Consider the following 26473-nt stretch of genomic DNA (forward strand, 5'->3'; position numbering starts at 1 on the left):
TGATGTTTACAGCTGTATTATTCTAAGCTTGATACACCATTCTTTGACTTGAATTTTGCTTTTTGCAAAAAAGACTTTGACAAACCTTTCACTGATGGTCCTCATCTTTCTCCTGTGGCCAGGTATTCCACCAGGGGGAGGTGAAGGAGTTTGACACGCCCTACAACCTGATGCAGACAGAGGATGGGTACTTCACGCGGCTGGTGGAGCAGTGTGGGAAGCGGCAGGCCCAGCACCTGCGAGGTCTGGCGGAGTTGTCCCACCAGCAGCGGGCCTCTGCCAGCCTCATGCTGGAGCACGCTGTCTTCATGGCCACAGAGCAGCTCCACGCCAGTACAGAGGACCTCACCTTCCGCCCTGGCTCCCTGGCCTGGAGCAACACGGCCAAGTTCTCCAAGAGCCAGGACTCACTGGAGAAGGCCTACAGCGACTGGGGAAGCCGTGGCGACGTCAGAGCGGGAGAGGAGGCGGTGAGCCCCGTGAGTAAAGCCAAGCCTCCTCCCGCCATTGCCCCTTCCCAGAAGCTGATCAACAAGCGACGCATGAACCCGAATCGAGGCAGGAACCATTCTCAGGGAGGTTTGGAAGTGGCTGACAAAGAGGACAGAGGGGACGGTGGTGAGGAGCAGATGCCCTTGCTCAGCTATGACACTCCCCCAAAGTCGGTGACGTCAAACTCGGCCGAGCGAGAGGAGAAAGGCAGCGGCAGAGAAAGAGGGAGGATGTACAGGCCGTCTCACGAAAACAGTCCAAACAGTCGATCTTCCTCCAGCCCTCACACAGATCACAGGTCCTTCCCCAGACCGCGCGTTCAGTCCCCCACCGGGACGGCAGCGCGGGGACTAGGCAGCAACGACACCCAGCCCAGTAGGGCAGTGGAGAGAAAAGTCATCGAGACGCTCATTGACACTCCTCCCGCCCCTCGGAGAAACTTCTCTCCCTTCCCGTCGTCCAGTGACAACACCGGTGCAGCTCCCGACCGCGTAAAGGGCAGGAAGGAGACGTCGCGGGGCAAAGCTCCACCCAGGGTGGGCTACCAGCCTGGCAGAGCAAGGATTATTTCTGGAGAGTACACCCCAGCCGCAGACAATCAAGACGACACGGAAAAAATCATATACTGCTGACGGCTGGTGGGATTGGGAGTTTAGTCAGTAACTGTGTGATGTCTACTGAAAGGTGTTTTGTTTTTTTTGACACGTTTTCCCCTCTTTGTTCCTTTGTACCCCATTGACTTGGTTTTTGAAAGAAATAGGATACATACAGAGGAAGTCTTAGTTTTAGATGCTTGCAGGTGCATTGGTGTGGGTTTTTTTTCTTGCCAGTACAAGCAGTACTTTGCAGTACAAGGTTTTAAGTCTGAAGTGCCTCTTGCATTTGAAAGTTTTTCTGACAGCAAGAATTTATTGCTTCATAATCAGCGACACATTGGAAGGAGGTTTTGTGTGGCAGAGACTTGGAAAATGTGTATGGGTTTGTATCAGTATATGCATGCAAAATATTTTTTTTATATCCTTTTTACTCTCCTCCCCCCCCCCCCAGTCCCCCACCATCCCCCAACTACCAGGTATGTGAGTGTGCTTCTGTGATGAATTTCAAAATGCATATTATCAGATGCCTTTGAATTTCCTTATGCTGCAGGACAGCGGATTTAGCAGAATGCAATTCATTGTGAGGGTCAAAAGAAACAAAATTTTTAAGAAACTTTTTTTCTTTTCTTCAACATATTTCTTTCATGCAATGAATGATATTGATATTGATGATGATAATGATTGATAAAAGAAAAATATATCAGTGTTGTAATTTGGTTTTTGAGGGGAAAGAAATTGAAGGGGAAGAAAATCCTCTTTTGAGGGGAGGTGCATGGAAATTAATAACAATAAGGGGAGGGGGGGAGGGGGGGAATACCAGCCTTTGTGTTTTCCTAGTTCTCAGTAGATCCTTTTAGACATCATGTCCGGTTTAATATTAATTTAAAACTAAACATACTCATAAGCCATCAAGTCATACTCTTTATTTTTGGTTGTTGTTTCCCCCCATGTTGTTTGTTGGATGGGCGAAGAAAGTGAAATAACAGTGTCATTAATTTTCCAGTTTTAAAGGCAGGTTTTTTTGTGTGTTTTTTTTTGTTGTTGTTGTTGTTGTTGTTTTGTTTTTTTATGTATGTTGACAGGTTGATAACGCATATTTCTTGAGAACATTTTTTTTTTAAGACTGTCGTTGGTTGATGACAGAATTCATGTGAAGATAAGTACCTGCTGCATAAATACATAATGTTTACCATTCCTTGAGTGAGTGTGTGCAATAAAGATATGAGATACTGTTGCCATCATGCAATTATTTTGGAATAATGTTACACAATAAATACTCGGACAGTATTTCAATGTTTGTTTTTGTATCTATGGCACGGTAAAATCATGAATGCTTTGTTGTAACTTGTATGAGTTTTGAATAGCATTTTTAATACATTGTGCTGCATTTCTAGTACTGTATAGAGCTTTGTTATGCCTTTGTTGTTGTTTTTTTATTTAAAACTGATCACACTAGCAACTGTGTATTGTTCAACATAGATTGTATCACTTTCTACCATTTTGTTTAGGTGAAGATTAGCTCATGCTCAGTCTATATTAAACCATAGCTCAGTATTCATTTTGTTTTTTTATTCATGATGTGTTCTTTATCCAGGATTGGGTCATGCTGATCAAGACAAAGATGAGAAAGAATTGTTTTAAAACAGTAAATCTTTTCATGTATTTGAAGATATGTGCACAAAAGTATATGAATTTTATGAATTTGGAATACATCTATTCAAATTTGTGCATTGGATATAATCGAAGTATTCTTAATTTTTTTTAAGCCATAAATACCCATACGTGCTAACCCATGAGGTGTTTCATATTTTAATGAAAAAGCAGAAATATGTGCTTCATGTTCTAGAAGTAAACAAAATCTTTGTGTTTTGAAAGTTTTCATAATTTTATAGTTATGTCTTTACAGACTGAAATGTGCATTGAAATTTGGACAGGACTTTATTTTCATCAGTGCATGTGTTTGTATGGATTGATACATTTGTATAACCGCTGGCATAAGTTGACTACCATTTTGATTGTCCAACGATGGACAGTTCTGTCACCATTTTTTGCCTGCACTCGTTCCAGCATCAGACAGAATCATTTGTCGACAAATTTGTTCAATTTCTAATCAGGGTTAATCTGTTCTAACATACAGTGTACTGTCAGAAACTCAGAGATTTGCTCCAAAATTAATATGCTACATATGCTTACTATGTTGAGTGAAAATTCCCAGAAGTTCCCAGCATTGTGAAAGTCAGATTTTTTTAAAGCCTAAATTTTCACGTTTGTTTCATGAGTCACCATACACTCTGGCAGATGAAGTTCTTGTGCAAACACAGGATTGCAGTGGTCAGATTTCTGCTGGAAAAGATTAATTTTATTATTCAACCAGTTTTGTGAGTAGATTTCTTAAGAGTAATGAAATCAGAAAGAGGGTTGACATGCACTCTGTTATTGACGATATAATTAATGCTGGCATTTGTTCACTTTTTTGTCCACAGTAAGTCTGTCAGTCTCAGATGTATTCTTGTTTTTTGGTTGTTGTTGTTTTCTGTACTTTGATGTTTGAAGACCACTTTTCATCAATACACATCATATGTTTTTTTTTTTGTTTTTTTTTTTTGTTGTTGTTGTTTTTTACCACAGAGTGAGGAGAAAAAAACAACATTCCTATCATTCTACTGAAAAGGTTGTTTGTTTATATATCTGAAATAATTGTTTGCTGATTACATTCTTGAAAACTGGAATAATATTTTTGGATCTCCCTTTTTTTTTTCTTTTTTTTTTGTATAAAGGCTGTCAAAAATTCAGAAGACTTTCAACAATTTCTAAATGGAATGAGCAAACTATGCTTAAACTAGCACTTTGCTTCTTTTTTTTTTTTATCAGATAATGGACCGATGGTCAATGCTGTTATAAGAATATGAAACACTGCGGATCATTTTCAGTCAGTCGTGATTCACTCACTGTTTGGTATGCTGGACATAGATTTTCATGACGTGTTTGTGACAGTCAGAGACACTATTTACATGACGGATGATAGTTGAAAATGTGTTGGTGAAATTCACAAGTACATGTGTATGTTTGTGCATATCATATATTTTTCTAATATCTCTTGGAACCAGAGGTGGGTTTTTTGGTTGTTTTTTGTTGTTGGTTGGGGTTTTTTTTTTACATCTTCCATCATATTGGGGAAGCATTTTGTAGTGTATTTTTACATTCTCAATTCTTTGTACTACCCAACATTCCAGCCATGATAATCTTTTGATTGATGTCTATTTGTATTTATTTTCAAACAGAGAAGAACATTCCATTCCAGGTATTTTGACTACTGCTGGGTTGTGAATATTTCGGTTCTATTTATACAAATCTGACATATCAAATGTATTTTTCTTTAATGAATACTGTGTATTTTGTGATCAGTGTAATCATGTGCACAATATACAATCACACAGTGCGTGCTTATGACTCATTGTACATTATATACAGCTATTAACTTTATCTTGAAATAGTAGAAATTCTTTATCCTCACCTCTCTGTGCCTCCTACCACCACCCCCTTTTAACCCTCCCAACCCTCCCCTCTCCCCCGCCCCCTTTTAACCCTCCCAACCCTCCCCTCTCCCCCGCCCCCTTTTAACCCTCCCAACCCTCCCCTCTCCCCCGCCCCCTTTTAACCCTCCCAACCCTCCCCTCTCCCCCGCCCCCTTTTAACCCTCCCAATTCACACCTCCACCCCGCCCTCTCTTTACTTCAAAATGGCTAATGCAGAAGGTTTGATTGGTAGTTTTGTGCACAGCAGTAATTTTGGTTTGTGCACAACAATTCATGCCTTGTATGCCTACTTTGTCATTATATAGTTTGTCAAAAATTAGCTTGTAAAAAAAAAAGCAAAAAAAAAAAAGCATATTATATGAGTGTAGTAGCTGTGCATGAGTGAGTGCATATGATTTTGTGTGTGTGTGTGTGTGTGAGTGTGTGTGACTCTAAAATTGGCTTGTAAAAAAAAAGATTGCATATTATATGAGTGTTGTAGTTGTGCATGAGTTGGTGCATGTGAGGATTAGATGTTTGTGTATATGTGTGTGTGTGTGTGTGCGTGTGTATGTTACATTCTTTGTCGTAAGAGTTTTGAGGTACAGTGTTGTGTGGATCTTTGTCATAAGAATTTTGAAATACGAAAGGCAGTGGTGTAAAAATTGTGAAGGTATGTCTGTTCGCATGTTTCAGTGCACATGCATGTACAGTATCAGATTGCGATTTGACACACACACAATTTTTAAACAAATAATGATTTACTTGAGGTTGTGATTATAATGTCATCAAGCACCACCACTATACCTGTCTTTTGTTTTTTTGTTAATATTATTAATCCCATTCTGCTTTGTTCACATTTATATCCTGAGGCCATACATGCTGAAATGATTTACTTAAAATGTAGGAAAATATATTCAAGGAAGTTTTTAGCAGGATCATTGTTGTGATCTGGTATGGTACAACCTTGACAATCTTTTAAATATAGATAATGAAAAAAAATGAAAAAAAGAAAGAAAAAAATGTCTTCTCCAAATGTGAAAGGAAACTAATAACGGAATAAATAGATCACAGGTTGTGTGAAAAAAAAAAAAAAAATCATTGAAAATGTGGGGAGTAGAAAGAATGTTGTACTGTGGGTTTTTTGTTTTGTTTTTTGTTGTTTTTTTTGGTTGACACATCTGCAGATTATTTTCATCAAATGTATTCTTCTATTCAGCCTGTTCAAATATAGATACAAGCATCTTTTTTAAGAAAAAAAAAAGTTTCTTTAGCTTCAAACATAAATACTGTTAACTACTTTGTAAATGCCCCCATTTTGGTTACAACTGCACATGGTAAAATACCTTGTGAATGCCCATCCCCCCATTAAAAAAACAACAACAAACAAATAAGAAAAACTATGACCTGGAAAAGAAAGGAAAAAAAACAGAATGGTGAATGAATTAAGGAGACAGAGACAGAGGTTTCAAAGCTTTGGCAAGGTGGTTGTTGCTGAGTTATCTAATTATCTGTGGTTTAGGGGAAGACTTTTATTACTTTATTTAATTCTTTTGTACAAAAACATATCCATCACACATAAACAGTGAACAATCTCCTGTTCATAACACTAGTTTAACTCACTCAGTACGGCCAGTCCTCTCTTCTCCTCTACACAGACCCCTCGGATGTCCAGTGGGTGTCTGAATGACCCAACATTTAGCTTCCGTCGTCAGAACTGTGGTATTCTTTGTCAACATTCACCTCTTCAGTATAAGAGCGTTCCGCTTGCAATATCTTGATGATGGTAATTGGGGTGAAACACTGTTAACGTCGTCTCTTTTGCCGTTCGTATGGAAAGAGTTAAGGAGAGACTTCTCATGCATTCAGTTAACACCCAGACAGTACTGTTTGGTGAAACTAAGTAAGGGATGGACTCTGCAATAGGTAAAGTACATGGTACATGCACACCTTCTGGATTTAAGATGAAATTTATGCCAAGAGAGGGTGGGCGCTTGATTTGTTGTTAGTTTACAGTATATATGTCTTTTTAAAGAAAGAGATTTTTTTTCTTTTTTCTTTTTTCTTCTTTTTTTTTTTTAGAGAATGTCAGAATACTTTCTTACTGTGTCAAGAAGAACTTAGTATAGATAGTAAATATGGATATGATGTTTTGTTATCATGTAATCTTATTTCATCACTTTTCACATGGTCTTTCTTTTGAGTATGTGTCTTGCAATTCACCACCTCCAACTTTTTCTCTCCCCCCACCCCACCCCACCCCCACCCCCCTATGATCTGCATACTGTGTGTTATTATTTGTGTGCAAAGACCCATGACTGAACTGAATCATGTCACTACATTATGTTACTATTGTTACTGAAAAAATATTAAATTTTCTGCACATGGAGCTCTTGCCTCTCTCCCCCTCTTACCTCCTTGGGATGCTGGGGGTGTTTCGGTACAAATAGCATCCCCACCTTCTGGAAATTCTGTGCTAGAAATTTCCTCTTTTCTATTGCTCTCTTTATTTCTGCCCCTCTTCACTGTTGTCTCCCTTTTCTACCTTCTCAGTCCATTCCCCTTTCTTTTTTTCGAGCAAGCCTTGACTGACACATTTTTTTTCTCTCTTTTCTGCAGTCTGTCTGGTACTATCTGTGATGTTTTGCTCTGCCAAGTAATTAGTGAAATTATTAACACTGGGATGGGCTCTAGCTGTCCATTCTGCAATGGCATTTGCCAAAATGGCCTTTTTAAAAAAAATATTTTTGCTTGTCTTTAGGTTGTTGAGATGGTTTTTTTTATTTTCTTTTTATGATTTTTTGTAATCTGGGGATAAATTAAGTAGAAGAGTTGACATTCTCAGCATGGCGTAGTCTCATTTGCCCTAAGGAGTTAAATGGTTAAGATAATGTGTCATGAACCGTCTTAGGGGTTTGTTTTGGCGATTCTTTGTCTAATTTTTTCGTTTGTTTTTTTATTGTTTTGTTTTTTGGGTTGGTTTTTTTGTGTGTGTGGTGTGTGTGTGTTTTTGTTTTTTTTGGGGGGGGGGGGGGGGGGGGCGGTAGATGTGAGAGTTTTGTGTTGACGCAGTTGAGCATTTGTATGGTTTGACAGTCCTGATACGGTCCTGTGTGGTTGGCTGGACCATAAGCAACAATAAGCAATCTCTTCCTCTTCGTTTTTTGTTGTTTTTTATTTACAATTTTTGTATATTATTGTTGTGGATTGGCACAATGTGAGGTGATGATTTTTGGTGGTGTTTTTTTTTGTTTATTTTTTTTGTTTGTTTTTTTTACCTATGTCTTCCAGCTATGGTCAGATCTTGATTTTGGCAAGTTGTTTTGAATTTGCACTGTGCACGTATGGAAAGTACCATCAGAGATTTTTAATTAATGATTGGCACTGTGTTGACTTTTATTTTATATCATTAAACTTCAGTAGATGTCAGAACTGCCAGTTCTTGAGAAAACATGATCACATCAGAATGAAAACTTTGCTCATAGAGTATAGTTTAAATGCTGATATAGCAATAATCTAGTCAATGCCAAGATGATTTTATTACTTTTTGCTCATACGGATCAGTGCCTTTAAAGCGAACAAGAAGTGTAAATGCTGGCTCTATTGTATTTAGAGGGGTAAATGTATGCCACTGCCAAAAGCTTAAAGATAGTTGTTCAAACCCTTCTGTATCCCCCCTCCCCTGCAAACCAGTGTGGCTGGTTAAAAATCTTGTCTTCCATTTTTTAGCATTTTAAAAATAAAGTTTTGATTTGTGTAATCAATTTTTGAAACTTTTGAATCATGTCAGCCATCCCCATTCCCTTCATTAACATCCTCACTCACTGGTTTACACACTGTAGAAATGGAATTTGAAGTTTAGAAAGTGAATTTCATGTTTAGGATTTTGCATTTGACAGGAGAGTGACAGAAAGAAAAGACAACTGTGTTAAGATGTGCAGCAAGAATGCAGATTTTTATGTTGGTTGTCAGTGATTCACACCCACATCATTCATTAATTTTTCATTGCTAGCCCAGCACTGAACCATTTGAGCCAAACAGGCATCCAGTGATGTTGGGTCTCTTTCCCCCCTCTCTCCTGAACGACTGTCACTATCAGACTTATTTCCAGAGGAAGCTGTCAACATTACGCCCAAATGTAATGATCAAGAAAGGAGACACTGTGGCAGAATCGTTTAGGTGTTGGACTTGTAACCCAGTGTTACTTCATGATCAGGGTTCAAGGCCCTACTTCAGCATGGTGTTGTGTCCTTGGGAAAGAAACTTTACTCCAGTTTAAGTCACTCCATGTGTGAATGGGTACCTGCCTTCATTTGGGGAAGGTTAAAACATTTATTTATCATCATTGTTGTCTTATTTATTTATTATTATTTTATTATTATTATTACTACTACCTTTTTCTATATTATAATTTTTATTTATTTATTTATTTATGTAAGCTTATCTATTATTTATTCACCTTTTTTTTTTCAAGGCCTGACTAAGCGCGTTGGGTTACGCTGCTGGTCAGGCATCTGCTTGGCAGATGTGGTGTAGCGTATATGGTTTTGTCCAAACGCAGTGACGCCTCCTTGAGCTACTGAAACTGAAACTAAAACAATGGAAGGAGAGGATTGGGCCCCACCTTCCAAAGCCGAGCCCTTGACACAGTGGATATATAAAATCACTGCCTCAATGACAGTAAAAGGCTATGGGACTTTTAACCTTAAACTTTATCCAAAAAAGAAAGTTTTTTTTTCACTCTTCACCTGCAGTCAACGTTTCTCATTAAACCTGGGCAGTGCTAGGCAAGGTGTGGTCACAGTTCCATGTTGTGGAACCAGCTGCGCACATCTTGAATGGGATTCATAAAGATTTCAATACCTCAAGACCTGACAACACTTACATATTTCCCAGATCTGCAGGTACGATAAAGGTTTTCCCCCTTGTTGTATGTTTTCCTTACTCATGTATATCAGTGGCATTCTCTGTCCTGCATATTTTTTGCAGCTCTTACTTTCCTCAAGTCAAACTAGATAAATGGTGCTCTTGTTAAAAAGAAAAAAAAGAACTGTTGTGTTTTATGCTTCAGATATTTTAAGCATACATGTTTGTTCACATTTTTACAATTTGATACACATGCCACAATGAAAAGGGCATTCCAATTACGCAGTGTGCATGTATTTGTGTTAACCAATAGTTTTTGGTCAGTGTTATAGCAGGACGTTTCAGCAGTATCATTGTGAACAGCCAATATTTTTGTGTGTGGTTTTTTCTCTTCTTTTCTTTCTTTCTTTCCCCCCCCCTTCTTTTTTCGTGTGAAACATCATTGCCCAAGTTTTCCAGAACTGTTTATGTAAATGTGTTTGAGGGGTTTCTGACAGCACTTGTATTTCTGTTGGAAAGATTTTGACAGCAAATGTTTGCAACAAATGTTCCTTTTGAACTCTATGCTGATTTTTAGCATTTGAAATTAGTGACTTTTGGGACAGTTATCTTCCTGAATTTGTGAGTTTTGTTTCTTTAATTGTAAACATCTAAATCATTGTCAGCATGACCAGCTAAAGTGAAATAACACAAGTTCATCAAGACGTATCAGGGCTCTGTCAATATTCTACAAGAAAATATCAGTGGAGAGCATTTATACCCCAGCCAACTATTTGCAAATAAAGTTTGTATAACAGGAAGTTGGTATATTTTGTGTGTATGGGTGTGTATGTTTTTATTGTTTTGTTTTTTGTAGTTGTATGTGTGTGTGTGTGTTAATATAAATAGCATCACATTAAATTAATATCTAATTTGATGCACATTTTATGCAAATGACCGAGTGTTGGTCAGTTTCAGTTTCTCAAAGTGGTGTCATGTGTTCAGACAAATCCATATATGCAACACCACATCTGTTAGGCAGATGCTTGACCAGCATCATAACCCAAAGCACTTACTCAGACCTTGAGTGCATGCATATATGATTAAAGTATTCTGAGTATCATGTTTTCTTAGTAGAAGTCATGTAGTTCCATTCCTCCAGAAAACTAACAGTTTTGGGGAAGGGGTGGTTACCAGTATCCAGTTAATGGAACCTGGTAGCGTTTTTATAGCTCGCATGAAAACATTGTAGAGCAAGCATGATTAATCATGAATAGGAGTTCTTTAACAAGTCCACTTGAACTTACTTTGATCTTTTAACACAAGCCCCGCACTGTGGATTGAAAAAGACCCCGAGACATCACCTTGAGCTGGACCCACAGGACCTTTTTCTGCACAAATGTATGGGCTTTTTTTTGCACTGATCAAAAGCATTTTAGGTAACCTTTCAAACACACATCTTTCATGTAAATATCATCAATTGGCAACAAAGAAATAAATACAAAACAAGGTACAAACAGATCAAACATTCTACTTTATTGTTAAATTCACCTTTCTATAATAATAATAATAATTAAAAAAAAGCAACTTTGTTATCAATCCAGCAATTTTTTATCAGGAATTTGTTCAGCACAACTAACTTTTGGACCTATAGTCCGAAACACTCTCAACTGTCGGTTCAAGTTGGTTATGGATCAACTAAGAGGTCACAGACCTACAAAAACAATATTTTATACATACACTGTGCACCAGAACTTTTTAACAGTTGAATACATCTCAATGTGGGTCATAACCAAACTGAACTATAACGTATAAACCAAACGGTTTGTGTAACTGGTTTGTGTACCTTTAAATGGTGAAAAGTGACAAAACATCTTTTCTTTGCATGAAATTAACAAAATATGTACAATGACATAGTCTCTACAACACACAAGACAAGTGCACTTTCTTTGAAACTAAAAGAAAAAAAACATTCATTCAAACACTGATCACAAGCCTTTTGTTTTGGTATTTGATAATCAATTTCACTTGAGCGATGAGTGGAATGTAAATTTACCAAAACAGAAGAGTAAGGAGGACAAAACTGAACTTAAAAGTAAAACTAAGTACATAAATATGCTAGGAAATTAAGAGTACAGAGTGGTGAAAAACAACATGAACACCACATAAAAACTTGTTATAAATTTCATATATACTTTCATTGCTGATCTCCTGGATACTTTCAGGAAAAAAAAAAAAAGACAAGCACTGATATAACACAAAACACAAACAAGGTTGGTTAAGTTTTAAGTAATTAAAACTAGTATGTATACATGTTAACAAAACACAATGATACACATGGTATAAAGAAACCAAACCAAAGAAATCATAATATAACACACCTGAAATTAAAACACCAATTACATAACCAAGTAAACAACTCTCTTATAAAGGTTAAGTACTCTGAATGCAAGTTTTTTTGTTTTAATAATGACAATTACTTTTTGAAATAAAACCAATAATCTGAAATATACAAAAGTAACTTTTGAATGATCAAACAGCCTGAAAGACAAAAGTTTGAAAATGTCAGATCATAGTTTATAAAACTATATTTTCAACAACAGTGAAAATAATACTGGAAAATAGAATTAGGGATAAGGTAACACATGTGATGTAGCTGATATCACAATCCAAATGTTAAAGCATATAATGATATATATTCTCTCTACTGTGATCACATTTCCTGCTTCCAAAAGAAAAAAAATTAAGAGCTAAATCCCTCGTTCATTTCCTCAAATTAGAACTCCTCATATCTGTAATCAACCAGACAACAATCATATCCACATTTCAGAGTTCTTTTTTCTGGCTTGAGTTATATGTTCTCAGTTAACGTCAGCATACAAAGCTCTTTTATTTTATTTTATTTTATTTTTTTAGCTTCTCCTTTTTTCTTTTCTCTGCTGCTCCAAACTGTTTCCATCTGCAAAACACACATCACATGTAAGGACATACACCTCCTATTCACCACCCCCCATGCTCCTCCCTTGCTTTTAATCTCCAGATGATTTTTTTTCTTTTGAACAGTTTCACAAGACCATTTAGTTTTGAGCTGATGACTGCATTCTGAATTATGCTGGCCCCCCCCCCCCCCCCCCCCTTCCAGAAATCAGCTGACTGCTTTTTTTTTTTTCTTTTTCTTTTTTTTAAAGATTGTTGACACCCCCACCCAACCTACCACCCCCGACTAAACTACTGCACATCTTCCAAAATGTACTGACTCCATTTCAATACATTGCTGTTCCAGCCTGCACCCCATTTCTTAGGGATCCACATACAGCAGCACCTACAAACTTGGCACAAAGATATATATAATAAAGATATAGGACAGGTAGAACTTTCTGACATAGTTCTTCTGATGTCCTTCACCAATTCTTCTGGTGTCCTTCACCAATGTACTGTACCATGTCAAGGTCACTTTACCAGGTCAAGGTCATTTTAAAATGACCAAAGATCAAATAAAACTAAAAAAAAAAAGGTCATACTGATACAAAAACAGTATGACAAATCCAATGTTTTTGAAGACATTAAATTCAAGAAAGTACAAATGCAGCAATACACACAGGATTTCCAAAGATCTTTTTTGATTCATCACTTTAAGGTTTAGGGAAAATAGGGCTCAGGAGCCCAAGAAAATATGATAGGGGCTTGGCACAAAATAAAAGACTTGATGTTAAATGAGGTCATGAAACATGATCAAATTAAATGAAACATTTTTATTTTATATTACACACACACACAAACACACACACACACACACAGATGCATACTTCATTCTGTCTCAAAATGACACAAATATTACACAATGGAATGCTTGATACTGGAATTCTCTCTGATGCCTACAGATAACTCTCATATCATTTCTCCCTCCACAGTGCCAGGCACTTGCCTGACCACAAATTCTATAATACTCTCTTCTGCAAGGTCAGGTAACTCTCTTCACTTGTCCTCCAATGTTTCTGGACAAACATTTTCATCTCCCCAATTTTCCGCTTATTCCACATATGCCTACTGAGTGCCAAGTTATACCATTATCAAGCGTTCAAACAAACAGTACAGACCTGAGAAACAAGCTCATGCCTGAATGCTTTTAAGCAGCCAAAATGAAACGAAGGGCATATATATTTATGTAAAATGACAGAATTTAGTACATTCAGGCATGTGTCCAGAGCCTGCATCGGTATAGATATATCTCAAGAGGGCAAGACTGCAATGACTGTGCCCACACAGGTGCACTGCTATCTTTATGGGCAATGAATCAACTTATGCAGCAAATAAAACTATCTACGAAAACCCATTATGTTACAACTTTGCGGCTGCACTAAATTTACACTCATTCAAAAAAACCTATCCTGAATAATAATAATAGGTCAAATGATAACAATATTACAAGTTGGAGACCAAACCTTTCTCTGAAAATGGGCACTTTCTAAACAACATGAAGCACCAGTGATTTGAAATCCTTTACCGTGAAAAGACAGTTTGAATTCAAAGAAATACTCTGTGCACCCTGTGCACTGCAAATGGAATACAGAGGGACATTTGAATAAGAATAAGAAAGATCATGGCACAAGACTCTTTGCAGAAATATGGATTTTACTTGGGGGGAAAAAAGTGATCATGTCAGAATAACGTCAAAGTACAAGAAGTCTCAACAAACAAAAAACGATATTAACTGGAAAACAAATACATATTAACCGGAAAACATGAAACGTTTTCAAAAACACACTTGAAGACATTCCCAAATGGAAGAGGAATGGCACTTTTAAAAAAATGTATAAAAATTATATCTTATAAGCAATGTAAGCCTCTCCTTTGGTTAACAGTAACTTGTGCCTGTTAGTTTTAACACATCTCGAGTATTTCAATACAACATCCTAAAAACTCATACATCCATACAATGCAATATTGCAGTACTATATTTCACTAGATACATATTGAATCCATATAAAATTACCATTACACTCATCAGCACAAACAGAGAATAGTGAAGGAAAGAAGAATGTAACAAATAACTCAAATTGAAACAAAACTGCAGGGAGCAAAATATCATTTTAACATACATTAAAAAGTAAATTATAGCAATGGAATGAAATTATTATGATATACTTATCAAAATTAATAATTATGCAATTCTTAAAAAAAGCATACTCTTTCTGTTCTCTCTTGGACATATGCACACAAAAACAGATCAAATAAATTGATTGATAAACTGAATCTAAGTGCAATTATAATTCGAAATACATCACACACGGATAAGATGATGTGTTATCTTGCAGGTCATATTGTGTGATATTCCTACAAGCCACTGCATCATCATTGCTCATATATATTCTCACAAAACACTGCGAGATAAAATTCACCAACGAATCAGGATGTTTACTTACGTTCATTTAAAATGAGTTATATACAGATGAAATAAAGGACTGATCAAAATAAGTCACTCGATGCATAGACACATGTTTTTGTATGAAACCGAACAACAGACTTGTCACTTTCACATTCTTTGATGCTATTATATATATATATACATATTACATCATGGAACTGTTCCATTTTAAAACACCAGAATCATTTATGTTACAAAGTATGTTTACTGTCTCTTGTTCACATCCTGGTAATATCTGTGTACCCCTTAAAATACGGCCATGGCCTTTCTTGAATGAAATATTGTAATTGTTATCTTGGTAACACTGAATCTGATGTGCTATGCATATATATCAACACCTCCTAACTTCATATCATTCCATGATGATTCACTCATAGTGACAAGGTGCACTGACCATGACCATACACATGACATATAAATGTATGCATTCGAATCACATTCCATCAATGTGCTCAAGACCTGTGGCAACACATTTCCACTTCTTTAGGTAGAACACTGGTATTTGGCTTCTGCCAAGAAAACAAATTTATCATTCATCTTTCCAATCAAATGGATTCACATACATAAGCATACCAGTTTCAAAGTATGATGGAACATAATAAACATATCAACCATGAAAACAGCAAAGCCAAGTGTGTGTGTGTGTGTGTGTGTGTGTGTGTGTGTGTGTGTGCAAGCACGCCCATATACATGCATGTAACATTAATTCACACTTCCTTAATAATAATGAAAAAGGTAAAGATAATCTAACCTTCTCAGTTCAGTCATGGGGTCAGAAACAATACTAATTTCAACAGGGTCAGAAACAAGAGTAATTTTAACAGTTAAGAAACAATGCTCATTTTAACAAAATCTGTAAAAAAAAAAAAAATTTTTTTTTAAAGTAACGCTAATAGTGAAACTGTTTCCAGAGTGCATAAACAGTAACATTGCTAACTTCTGAAACAAAAATAATATTAACAAAGTGAAGAGAAACAGTAATAAAGTTAATGAAACAAAGAAACAATAACAAATAATATTCACAAACAGAACAGAAATAATTTTGATGTAACCCTGCAACAATAATAATGTAATTAAAGTTTAAAAACAATAATAATGTGTAATGAAATGTGCTCTTTTCTTCCAAATCCAGAAACAGTATTAATGCCAAATAGTGCCAAACACAAAAACTGAATGAAAAAGGCTTGAAGTGATAGACATGAATGTCCAATCTGCTTTTGGCAGAAGAGTTCAACAATAAACTAGGAAGGCAGCAAATCAACCCTGTGGGGCTGATTGGCTGAGCCAGAAATAGGCCTGTGGGTGTCTTAGTACTGTGTGAGCCACAAAAATTAACCCAACAAAGCAAAACTACTGGCTAAAACTTGCACAACTATGACATGATCAGTACCAGTAAAATATTGTTAACGAAGTTTGGAAACAATTATGATGTCTGTGATCTTTTTTTCCTTCGCCGTCCCATCATCAGGACTGCTTTACTTTCAGTGGCATTACTCTAACACTGCTCATTCTGAGTATACCTTACACAGCCACACCAGGGTTTGTCAAAGTCCCAGGAATTCAGGACATTTTTTCTTTTCTTTATTGAACCTTGATGATAAATGAGGATGAGGATGAGGATGGCGATGCTGCTAAGCAGGTCCATTTTAGGTTTGGCACTATGTGACAAGGCTGTACTCTATGCTTCCTGATGATGGTGTCCTGGCGTTGACCAGGCCAAACAGATACACACATACTTGCAGTGTTGGTCAGGAAATTTGAAAATTTGAGCAACACAACCAAAATACATCCATGACTGTCTGGTCCCAGTCTTCCCATTTAAGCCCATAGCATACTCAACTCTGGGTAGGAGCTAGCCACAGGCCGAAAAACCCCTACCTCTGCTGGGAATCGAACCCACATCCTCCAAGATGTCAGTCCATGACGCTAACTACTTCACCTAGGGCCACAGTGACTATGGAATTTTACACAACACAGTTTTCATTATTATGACGACCCTTTCATCAAAAGCAGATGAATATATGTGTGACCTTTAAGTTCAGTAAGATTTCATGTAAAAGATATCAACTTCAGATTATAAAAAAATAAACACAGAAAAACAAGAGTGCCCCAAAGTGCCCTTTCATAAAAGGCTCAATGAGTCCCTGAGGGATAATAATAATTCTAAATCCCTAAGAAAACATATGTACTCTTTTTTTCCTTTTTTTCAGGACCCTTCAGACAGAACTAACATAAAAAATAGAATTTATAAATAAAATCATAAGAGCAAAATGGCACCATTCAAACATAATCATGCAGCTTAAACTCTGCATCAACATCATAACATCACCCAAAATATAATCACATTTCTTCCCATCTTGACTTGTCCAGCACGACAGGAAAACTTTTCACGTGGCAGTGCAGGGAAAACAAGCTGTGAAGGATTCAGTGAAACAAGGTACACGTGTGTTGCTTTGCTTCTTCCTCGGTCACCTTCTTGTACTCTACTTCATGAACTTTGTGCAAGTGAATGTGGCGCATGTGCTTCTCGAGATGCGCTTTTTGCACAAACCGCATGAAACAGATATCGCAGGCAAATGGTCTTTCACCGCTGTGCACTTTGAGGTGGACATTGAGGGCTCCCACCTGGACAAAAGTAGCATCACACACATGGCAAGCATAAGGACGCTCTCCTGTGTGGGTCAAGCGATGACTGTAAAGACTCTTCTGGAAGCGGAAGGACTTAGTACAGGTATCGCAACTGAACGGTCGTTCTTTGGAGTGGGTACGTGAATGTGTAGTCAAGGCCGACGACTGTCTGAACACTTTTGGACATTCAGGGCACTTGTAAGGCTTCTCGCCGGTGTGGATCCTTAAGTGATTCATCAGTGACTGCCGTCCACAAAGCTTTTTACCACAAATGTGACAAGAAACTGCTGCCTCACCTGTGTGGACTGTCATGTGAGCCTTCAAGGTGCCTTTCCTTCCCATGGAACTGCCACAAATATCACACACAAAGCGTTTTTTGCAGCCACTGGCTCGATGAGACAAATATGTCACATATTTCCTAAACTTGGCACCACACTGGTTGCAGGAAAGGCATGAGCTCTGTCCCAAGGTAACCCCACCAGGTTGTGTAGACACTGACTCATTGTTATGTATTTCTATTTTCTTTCTAGTTCTGTTGACAGCCTGATTTCTTTTTCTTCGGAATCGCACTGGCTCACTGCCGTGATATGCTTTCTTTCTCTCCCTTGCTCTTTTCAGTATGTCTTTTCTTTTTCTGAAGTTGTTTTTAGCATTAAAACTAATAGCTGCATCTGGGATTTGGGTGTCACTTGAACCTCCTTCGAAAGTGTTTGAACTGTCTGTGGAGGAACTTGCCAGTAATGCCGATTTTCTTCTGGTTGCAGTACGTTTGACTGACTCTGCCACAGATGGTGTGAAGATTTCCGGTGAAGAAGTCAGCACCAATGTCTCCCTGCTTACAGAACCAGTTTCTGTTGCATGATTGAAGTTCAAGGTCTTCTCCTGAGCAAGTTCAGACTGTTCTTTTTCATTGCTTCTTTGTGTCTGTTCTAACGCCTGTTCCTGTTCACCATTTGGTGGTGAGCGTACATTTCTAGCTTGATTCTGGTCGCATTCTGCTGGAATGTTAATAAAGGATGACGGTGAGTGATCTTGAGGTGAAGACAATGATCCAGGTTGTGCATCTTTCGGCCTGCTGTCTGGAACCACTCTGCTGCTGAGGTCCAAGGGCAAGGACTCTTCACTCCATGCAGTACTGTCTGCCTGTTTGTCATCCACACTCTTTGTCACAATGGCCCAGGTCCTGGCAAGTCTAGACTTCCAGTCGTACTCATTACTCTTTAGCTTGTATCTTTTTCTACGAGGTTTAATGATTTCTGGCAAATCTACCAAGTCATTTTCAATTGACTCCCCTGAGGACCTTCTCACTGGAGTTACTGAACTGTCAGTGCTGTCTTTGTCATTTCTGGACATGGCTGCAGAAGTTTCTTTGATTTGTCCACCTGAGGTAGTCAAGCCTGCTACTTTTGATGTCTGACTGTCATTTGTGTCCACATCTGGTGCAAAAGAAGGCTCAGTTTGGTGTATAAATTCAAGTGGTACATTACACAAATAACTGACTCCTGTGTGTTGATTACCGTCTCCTGTCACACTGCTCCCAAGTGTTTGTGCGGACAGTAGGGATCTCTTCGCTTGCCACATCTCTCTCATCTTGAGCGCACATTTCCTGGACTTTCTGCTCTTTTTCTCATACGGTTTTGATGCATGTTTTTTGGAAGCATCCAAAACATTTTGTGAACTATGTTCTGATGTCCTGGCACTATTCAACTGCTTGTTCTCTTCTGTGCACTGGTCCTTCACATTCAGGGGCTTGTCCTGTTGTGTGAAGTCTGTCCTGTCAGTAACCTGAGTGTCCTGCTTGTTATGACACTGCATATTTTCATCTGCATTCCAGTTTGTTGCACAGTCCTCAACCCATTTCACTTGGCTCTCAGCACCTTCTACACCTCGATGGCTATGTTGGTTCTCTTTTTGCTCTGTTTCCTGAGTTTCGATGGTCTTTCTAGGGCATGGACGTCTTGGAACTGCAAGATCTGTGTTTGCATGACGACTGTTTTGTTTGGTATCTTTTAAATATGGATGCCCAGAGCTTACCCTAAAGGTCTTTCCTGCATGCAAGTTTTCAACCATGTTGTCTGACAGTTTGCGTAAGCACACAGAGAAATCTTTACATTTTGATTTTATAAACACCAAATCTGTAGTCTCTTGGTCAGCAGTGGTGAGACTCTTCATGTCAGGAATGTTCTGAGATACACTCACAGGCTCAACTGGGGCAGCAGTCCTCAAGGAGCAAGTCTGAGTCAGCAATTCTGGTTCTGTGCAATTTTTTTCTGCGGCACAATAGCTGTCTTTGAAAGTAGAAGCAACAATATCACTGCCAGGTTCTGAAGAACCACTGACATCAAACCCATATCTTTCCCTGTCAGGTTCCTTAGAATGCACCAATGACTTGCTGCATGCAGCATGTTTGTGATCTGGACAGGTTACAGACCCACTTTCTTCAATGCACTCAAACCATTCTGATGATCGGTCTTCATGTGATTCAGACAAAGCAGTTTCATGCTGATGTTCAACAGCTACACTGTCAGATACACTTCCATCGGTGGTAGTGGTCATTCTGTCAGCTGTATTTTCTGTGGTTGAGTGATTAATCTTAATGTTATCTTTATTATCTGGAGCACACTTCCCTACTTTGTCCACTTGTCCGGGAGTGGGACCAGTGGTCAAACCTGGTGAAGAATCAGCCACACTGGCAGTCTCCAGACCAGGCCTTGTGCAAGTCCCTGGTTCATTGTTGTTTTCTTCTTCAGTTTTAGCATCTGGAGACACTTTCAACTGGACATTCTTTAAAAAGCTGATAACTCCATGAAAACTGACAGTTGTGCCTGTGATCTTGGTTTCATCTATTTCAAAACCTTTTTTTTCTGATCTCTCCTTTCCCTGCGCCTCTTGTGTAGTATCTGGTGTCTGAAACTCAGGCACACCGTTTCTCTGACTGGAATGAAGAGAATCAGGAAGGTTTCCAACTTCAGATGATGGGGTGTCTGACTCTCCTAAGTTGCGACACTGATGTCCACTGTCACCATTCCAATGACCACCCTTTTCATCAGTTTCTGAAAAGGTGGAGACAAAAGTCTGATTATCAGCAAATTCAGAATCACCTTTCTTTACGTGATCTGGAATGTGATAACCACGGGTAACAGCTTCTTGGCTCAGTCCCTCAGCACAGAACGGGGCCAAGGGATTCTCAAGGGTCAGTTTCTTAGGCTTTCCTTTCTTCCTTCTCCCACTGAGGGTTTTGCCATACTGTGTTATTTCTGATGAATTCAGACCGGCAACTGATGAAACTGATGAAATCCTTTGTGTCAGAAAGGATTTGTCCTGCCCATCAGTGTGACTGCCTTTTGGAGCAACCCTGCCAGAGAGACTCTTCTGATATTCGCTGTCTGCCAGTTCTTTTGTCATAAGTTGATGTTCAAAAAAGTCTGCAGATGTAATTAGTTCTTCAAATGAGTATTGGATGCAGGTCAAGTTGTCAGTCACAGACATATTTATGGATGTGGAATTGGTTCTTCCAGAAACACCAGCTTTCCATGTGGCATTTGCCTGGTTACCAAGGGAAAAAGCTGCACTTTGCTTCCTGTCAGCATCACAGTTCTCTGACCGCAGATCTGTGTCACAAACAGTGTCTGAATTACACATGCTGGTGATGGTCTTGCCAACAACATAGCTGTTCGGAGTACATGTGTTGCTGGTGCTTGGGTAAACAAACTCTATCATAACAGCTGCAGCTGTATCAGAAGCCTTGGTAAATTCACTGGTTTTGTCAGCAACATTCAATATTTCGTCAGCCTGTGTCTCATTCAGAGCATGAGGGGTCACATTGTGTTTGCCGACTGTGTTCCCCCCATCTCCATCCCGAAATGTGTTCTTTGGCTTACTCTGCACTCTGGCCTTTGGTTTATTCTGCCCTCTAACCCTTGGTTTATTCTGCCCTCTGACCTTTGGTTTGTCCTGTACTCTGGCCATTAGTTGATCCTGCCCTCTGACCTTTCGTCTACCCTGTACTATGACCTTTAGTTTGTTCTGCACTCTGACCTCTGGATTATTGTGCCCTCTGGTCTTAGGTTTATCTTGCCCTCTAACCTTTGGTTTCTCTTGCCCTCTAACCTTTGGTTTAACTTGCTCTCTGACCTTTCGTTCACTTTGAGCATTGACCTCTGGCTTATCCCACACTCTGACGCCTTGCTTATCCTGCACTTTGATGCCTTGCTTATCCCGTGCTCTGACCTTTGGTTTATTTTGCACACTGACCTTTGGCTTGTTCTGTGATGTGACCTCTGGCTTATCCTGCTCTCTGACCTCTGCTTTATCCTGCAGCCTGGCCTCTGATTTATACCACTCTGTGACATCTGGCTTATCCTGCTGTCTTATCTCTGGCCGATTCTGTTGGTGTTTGATGCTTCCATCATGTCTAATGGGAATTTCATCACCAGCGATGACAGGAACAGATTCTTTGCAGGGTGGAACCACCATCCTTTCTTCCTGGATTAAATTGAAATCTGTTGCTTTCTGGGGCAAGCCTGCTGTGTTATCTTCGTGAACATGTGCTTCTGTCTCTTCTTCACAGGCTGCAACAAGTGATATTTCTTTTTCAGCTGCAGTTTCTTGGTCTTGGTCAGTGCTGAGTGAGCATGCTTCCTCCTTATCTGCCATCATGCCTGTCTGCTGAACAGGTGCACTAGGGTCCAGTTCACTTGACACATCCCCTGTCTGTAAGCTATCAAATGGATCTTTCGCTTCATTTGCCTCAGCAATGACTTTTCTTAACGAAGAAGCTGCACTGCTTTCTGTACATGGTGATTCTTTTTCCTGTGGATTTTCAAGATACTCTGTCTGAGAAGTGTCGAGTGATGGATTTTCAAGATACTCTGTCTGAGCAGTGTCCTCTAAAAATTCTTTTGGGGTCACATTCTCTAAAACTTCTTGACAAGTTAAAGTCGTTGCTGATTCATTCTGGGATTTGCCCACAGAAGCCTTCATTGTGATATCTGCTTGACTTTCCTGCCCAGCACAGTTTTCAGAGTCCCCACATTCAGCAATACCATTTTCCGCCAAGTTTGGAGTCTCACTTTTCCTCACTGAAAAATCTTGGTCAGGGGAGGCCACCACACAATCATTTGGGGATACATCACTGGCAATATCTTTTCCTTTAGTAACAACCTTTGCCCCAGTTTTCTCCTCAGAATCTTGTTCTGCCTCTACACTGGCAGCTGCACTGCCCCGTGAAGCCAACTCAGAACTGCACAGAGGAGGTGTAGCTGACAGTTTATGGGTCTCCATTTTGGTTGCTGAAGATTCCGCAGAAGACACAGATGCAGCTGAGGAAGGTGGAACAGATTTCGATGGAATGGAAGGCTGTGGAGTCTCCTCCTTACAGGCCATGTCATAGAAGAGGGGCCAGCAGACAATACAGCGGAAAGGCTGCTGGCCTGTGTGCATCTGGATGTGCTGTCGACATTGTTCAGCATCAGAGAAGCACTTGCCACACATTCCACAGGCAAAGGATGGAGGGTCCATGTTGACAGATGGTGAGGACCTGGATATGGCCGGTCTATTACCAATTACCTGTAACACACACACACACACACACACAAAAGCTCAAACATAACTCACTCTTATTCAGTTTTCATTCTCACAACAGTTTTCTGTGTCAAATAAAACAGGTCTGTGTATTCTTCATTCTTACTCTCAAACAGTTATATCTGGTTCCCAGTTTAACCAACCAAACAAGCAATAAACAGTAGCTGACAGTCAATGGAAATGTGATGGCACACAATGCTGCACTGTATGACATAAAGGCATGCATGTCTTTGCTTCAAGGCTGGTTACCACAAGGGAATCTGCTACCATCATATCTCGTTATCTAGCTTGTGTCAAAAACTGAAAAAGGTTTCACCAATAACATAAACCATGTAGGATCACAAATAAAATACATGAAACAAAAATGCACAGGGCTACATGCATCATGCTCACCTGCTTAATATAAGAAAGCACTGTCTATGTAGAAAACAAAATGCTGACTGCTGTGAAAAGAAGTATGAAACCACTGTCCACTCATGCAAACTTCCCTGACCTTCATTTGAAGTCAAAAATCATTTTGAAATATTTTGACATCTTGCATCCACTGGTCACTGGTGTACTGCATGCCACATCAATGATAATAATAAATAAAATAAAATAAAGTTCAAAAAGTAATCACAATTTCATGATAAATCAATGTTTTAGCAGTTACATTATCTACACCACAACTTTGACTTCCACAGTTTTAGACCGTACCCCCACCCTACTCCCTTAAAAAGCTCTTTGATTTTGACAACTCTGATCTATCAGCCATACACCATTCCAAACCAATTATTCAAAATAAACTATTACAAATGAGAATGAACACTACACTTCTTTTTTTTCATTGCATGACCCAACTCTTATAGTCTTAAGTCAAAGAATCAATCACAGATTGTGTGCGGTGGGTGAGTGTCTGTGTGAGTGTGCATGTGTTAATCCACCTGTCAACAGGTGGAAAAGCACAAAACAAATGTGATAGTTTTCCATGATATTGTGACCTTGAACACATATCACATTCAAAATAAGTTTGTTTTCAGTGTACATTAAAATTAGATATCCATTATCTAACACAAAGCTGTAAATTTATATACTGAAATCAGTCCAGTGGTGGCAAGAAATCAGTGACAGACAAACAGTTAAACCAAAAAGATGAAAGAAGGAAATCTCTAAAAATGATTCCTGTGGACCTTGAACATTTGTGTCTACTTCCATCACAGACCCTTCTGCCTATCAAAGCACACAATAATTATGTCACAATATACATGTCAAGTAGCATTACCAATTACCTCATAATTGTTACATGAATTCTGAAACATTTGTTATGGATCTCCAAATTCTTTCCCCCACAGGCCAACTGCTTATTGGTTCTCCTCTCACCAATTCCATTCTCATGTGTTGAGAGTACAACTGTACATGCATGTGTGCTCACATACACACACTCGTGTACATCACTACATGTGTGGTCTATCAGTATATGTTTGTGCATGTCCCTATACATGGCCATGCATGCAGTGTGTACCACTTTTAGTCTCTTGTAATAATTCAAAGTTAATCTTCCAGTTCCACCTTTCCCCACCCATCTCATTTGCACTTCAGAAACACATGTACACATACATGCATATATGTGAACACAGACAGACACATATTTATGTACATGTACACACACACATGTGCCCACACAGACACTTGTCGGATCTGTCTTCTGCTGTCTAAAATCAGGTTTTATGTTCTTCAAAACATAAAACCCAGTTTCACAAACACACACACACACACAAACTCACTTTGGCTTCCAGTCCTTACAGGCTGTAAACTTTGTATGACTAGTTTCACCAACAAGTTTCATCAACATGTTACTGCATGTTCTTACACATGTATAAATTTTGCACAAACATAACACTGTCAATTACGAGAGAGAGAGAGAGAGTGTGTGTGTGTGTGTGTGTGTGTGTGTGTGTGTGTGTGTGTGACTCAAAGAGAAAGAGAGACTACGTTCACACATCATCATGTGCTGTACCTATGGCTGAACGTGTATGTGGATGATTAATTACAAGTCACTGAAAGGCAGACAAACTGCGTAACAGAGAGATGAGCGGGAAGGCAGAGGGAGTACATAACTATTCATGGTTATTTCACATAATCACTCCAGACTCACAGAGAGAGGGGAGGGGGGTAAAGAAAAAAAAAGGCAGTGCATCATTCAGTTGTTACTGCATCCTCAAGAAAACATGCGCTGGCAAGTGTTGCACAACGAGCGTTATTATGGCGGAAATCCCCAAACGGAATCGTCTGCCAACACAAAACAAGCACTCTCAAAGGGCAGCGACCAAGGCTCGAACTAACAATTTTCCTTTGTCAAAAGTAAAAAATATAAAATAAAAAAAAAGTTGGTTACCTTGTTGACAGATATACGCCTAAACTGCGAAATATGATAAATACACAAATAAATAAAACAGTCGCGTGGTCTCCTTTTTCAGTTTTTAGCGTTGTCAAACTGTTCCGTCGTGTTTAGGAATCGACTCTATTCTTTCGCTATTATTCATCTGCTTTCAATTATAATTATAACCATATTAAGAAACAATTGTCAACCGCTACTCTGTACCTTTCACATATAGTAATTAAAAAAAACAAAAACATACCAAACTTTACATGACAATAATGCATGATCTCTCTGTGTTTTTGACCCACTATGCTTCGAGACGCCATCATACCGGGAAGTACCAATTGTGGGAACGAGGCTTAGACTGGAAAAAAAAAATCAGTTTAAAAAAAAAACAAGAGAGGCAAGTCCTTCAAGACTCACTTGTGATACATTAAAAAAAATCTAATCGTTAAAATGTGTTTTGTATTTATTATTATAAAGCTTCGCGTTAAAAAATTAAAAATAAAAAAAAAGTCCTAACCAGATTCGAACCCCGCGTGTTCGGGTGAACACAAACTGCCATGTCCATCACACTATAGTAGCTCCTAAAGTGACGTTTTAAAATTTAACATTTGAACATACTTTTTTAAAGGGCGATAAATCAATTGCGGTATTCGCAGTGAGAACGCAGTTTAAATCATATTATTCTGGTGTATCTTGGGCATTCAAAAAATCTTTTAGGGCAATTAAAAATTCTTTTTAATGGCTATCGCTGCAATCACACTGCAACATTTAGCCGTTTTCACTAGATCTAGATAAATGTACAAGTTTAGTTACACCCGCCGGGAATGTAGTACGACAGGGTTGATTTAATTTCTCTTTTATGTTCGTTCTAGTTTTATAGTTTTAAAGTTGATATGAAAATTTAGTATTTTGTTAAACTAATAAGATGTAGAGCCAAGTACAAGTACTTCTAAACGTCGTAAGAAGTGAAAAGGACTTCATTTTGAGAAAAGTCAAGACTGGAAATTTTTTCGTTTCATCCTGA

General features: G+C 38.6%; 2 protein-coding genes across 4 annotated transcripts in view; one reads left to right on the top strand and one right to left on the bottom strand.

Moving 5' to 3' along the window:
• LOC143282136 (ATP-binding cassette sub-family C member 4-like) overlaps nucleotides 1-4697 on the top strand; it is a 49806-nt gene extending 45109 nt beyond the window's left edge. Inside the window, exon 27 of the mRNA XM_076587664.1 lies at nucleotides 123-4697. Coding sequence (XP_076443779.1) covers nucleotides 123-1124 — 1002 coding nt within the window. The 3' untranslated portion in view covers nucleotides 1125-4697. The remainder of the gene's footprint in view (nucleotides 1-122) is intronic.
• Nucleotides 4698-12644: 7947 nt separating this feature from the next.
• On the bottom strand, nucleotides 12645-25774 carry LOC143282137 (uncharacterized). Of its 3 annotated transcripts, none has more exons than XM_076587666.1 (2): nucleotides 25703-25774; nucleotides 12645-23069 (listed from the first exon to the last, which is right to left on the bottom strand). In XM_076587666.1, exon 2 carries the CDS (start codon nucleotides 23019-23021, stop codon nucleotides 17298-17300), a length of 5724 nt encoding a protein of 1907 aa, XP_076443781.1. In that variant the 5' UTR covers nucleotides 23022-23069; nucleotides 25703-25774; the 3' UTR covers nucleotides 12645-17297. The 3 variants fall into 3 exon arrangements, with proteins under 3 accessions (XP_076443781.1, XP_076443782.1, XP_076443780.1); XM_076587667.1 differs by lacking the exon at nucleotides 25703-25774 and adding an exon at nucleotides 25459-25694; XM_076587665.1 differs by lacking the exon at nucleotides 25703-25774 and adding an exon at nucleotides 25219-25367.
• Between the last annotated feature and the right edge of the window lie 699 nt (nucleotides 25775-26473).

Source organism: Babylonia areolata, chromosome 5 (assembly GCF_041734735.1).
Source record: "Babylonia areolata isolate BAREFJ2019XMU chromosome 5, ASM4173473v1, whole genome shotgun sequence".
Taxonomy (NCBI): Eukaryota; Metazoa; Mollusca; class Gastropoda; order Neogastropoda; family Buccinidae; genus Babylonia; species Babylonia areolata.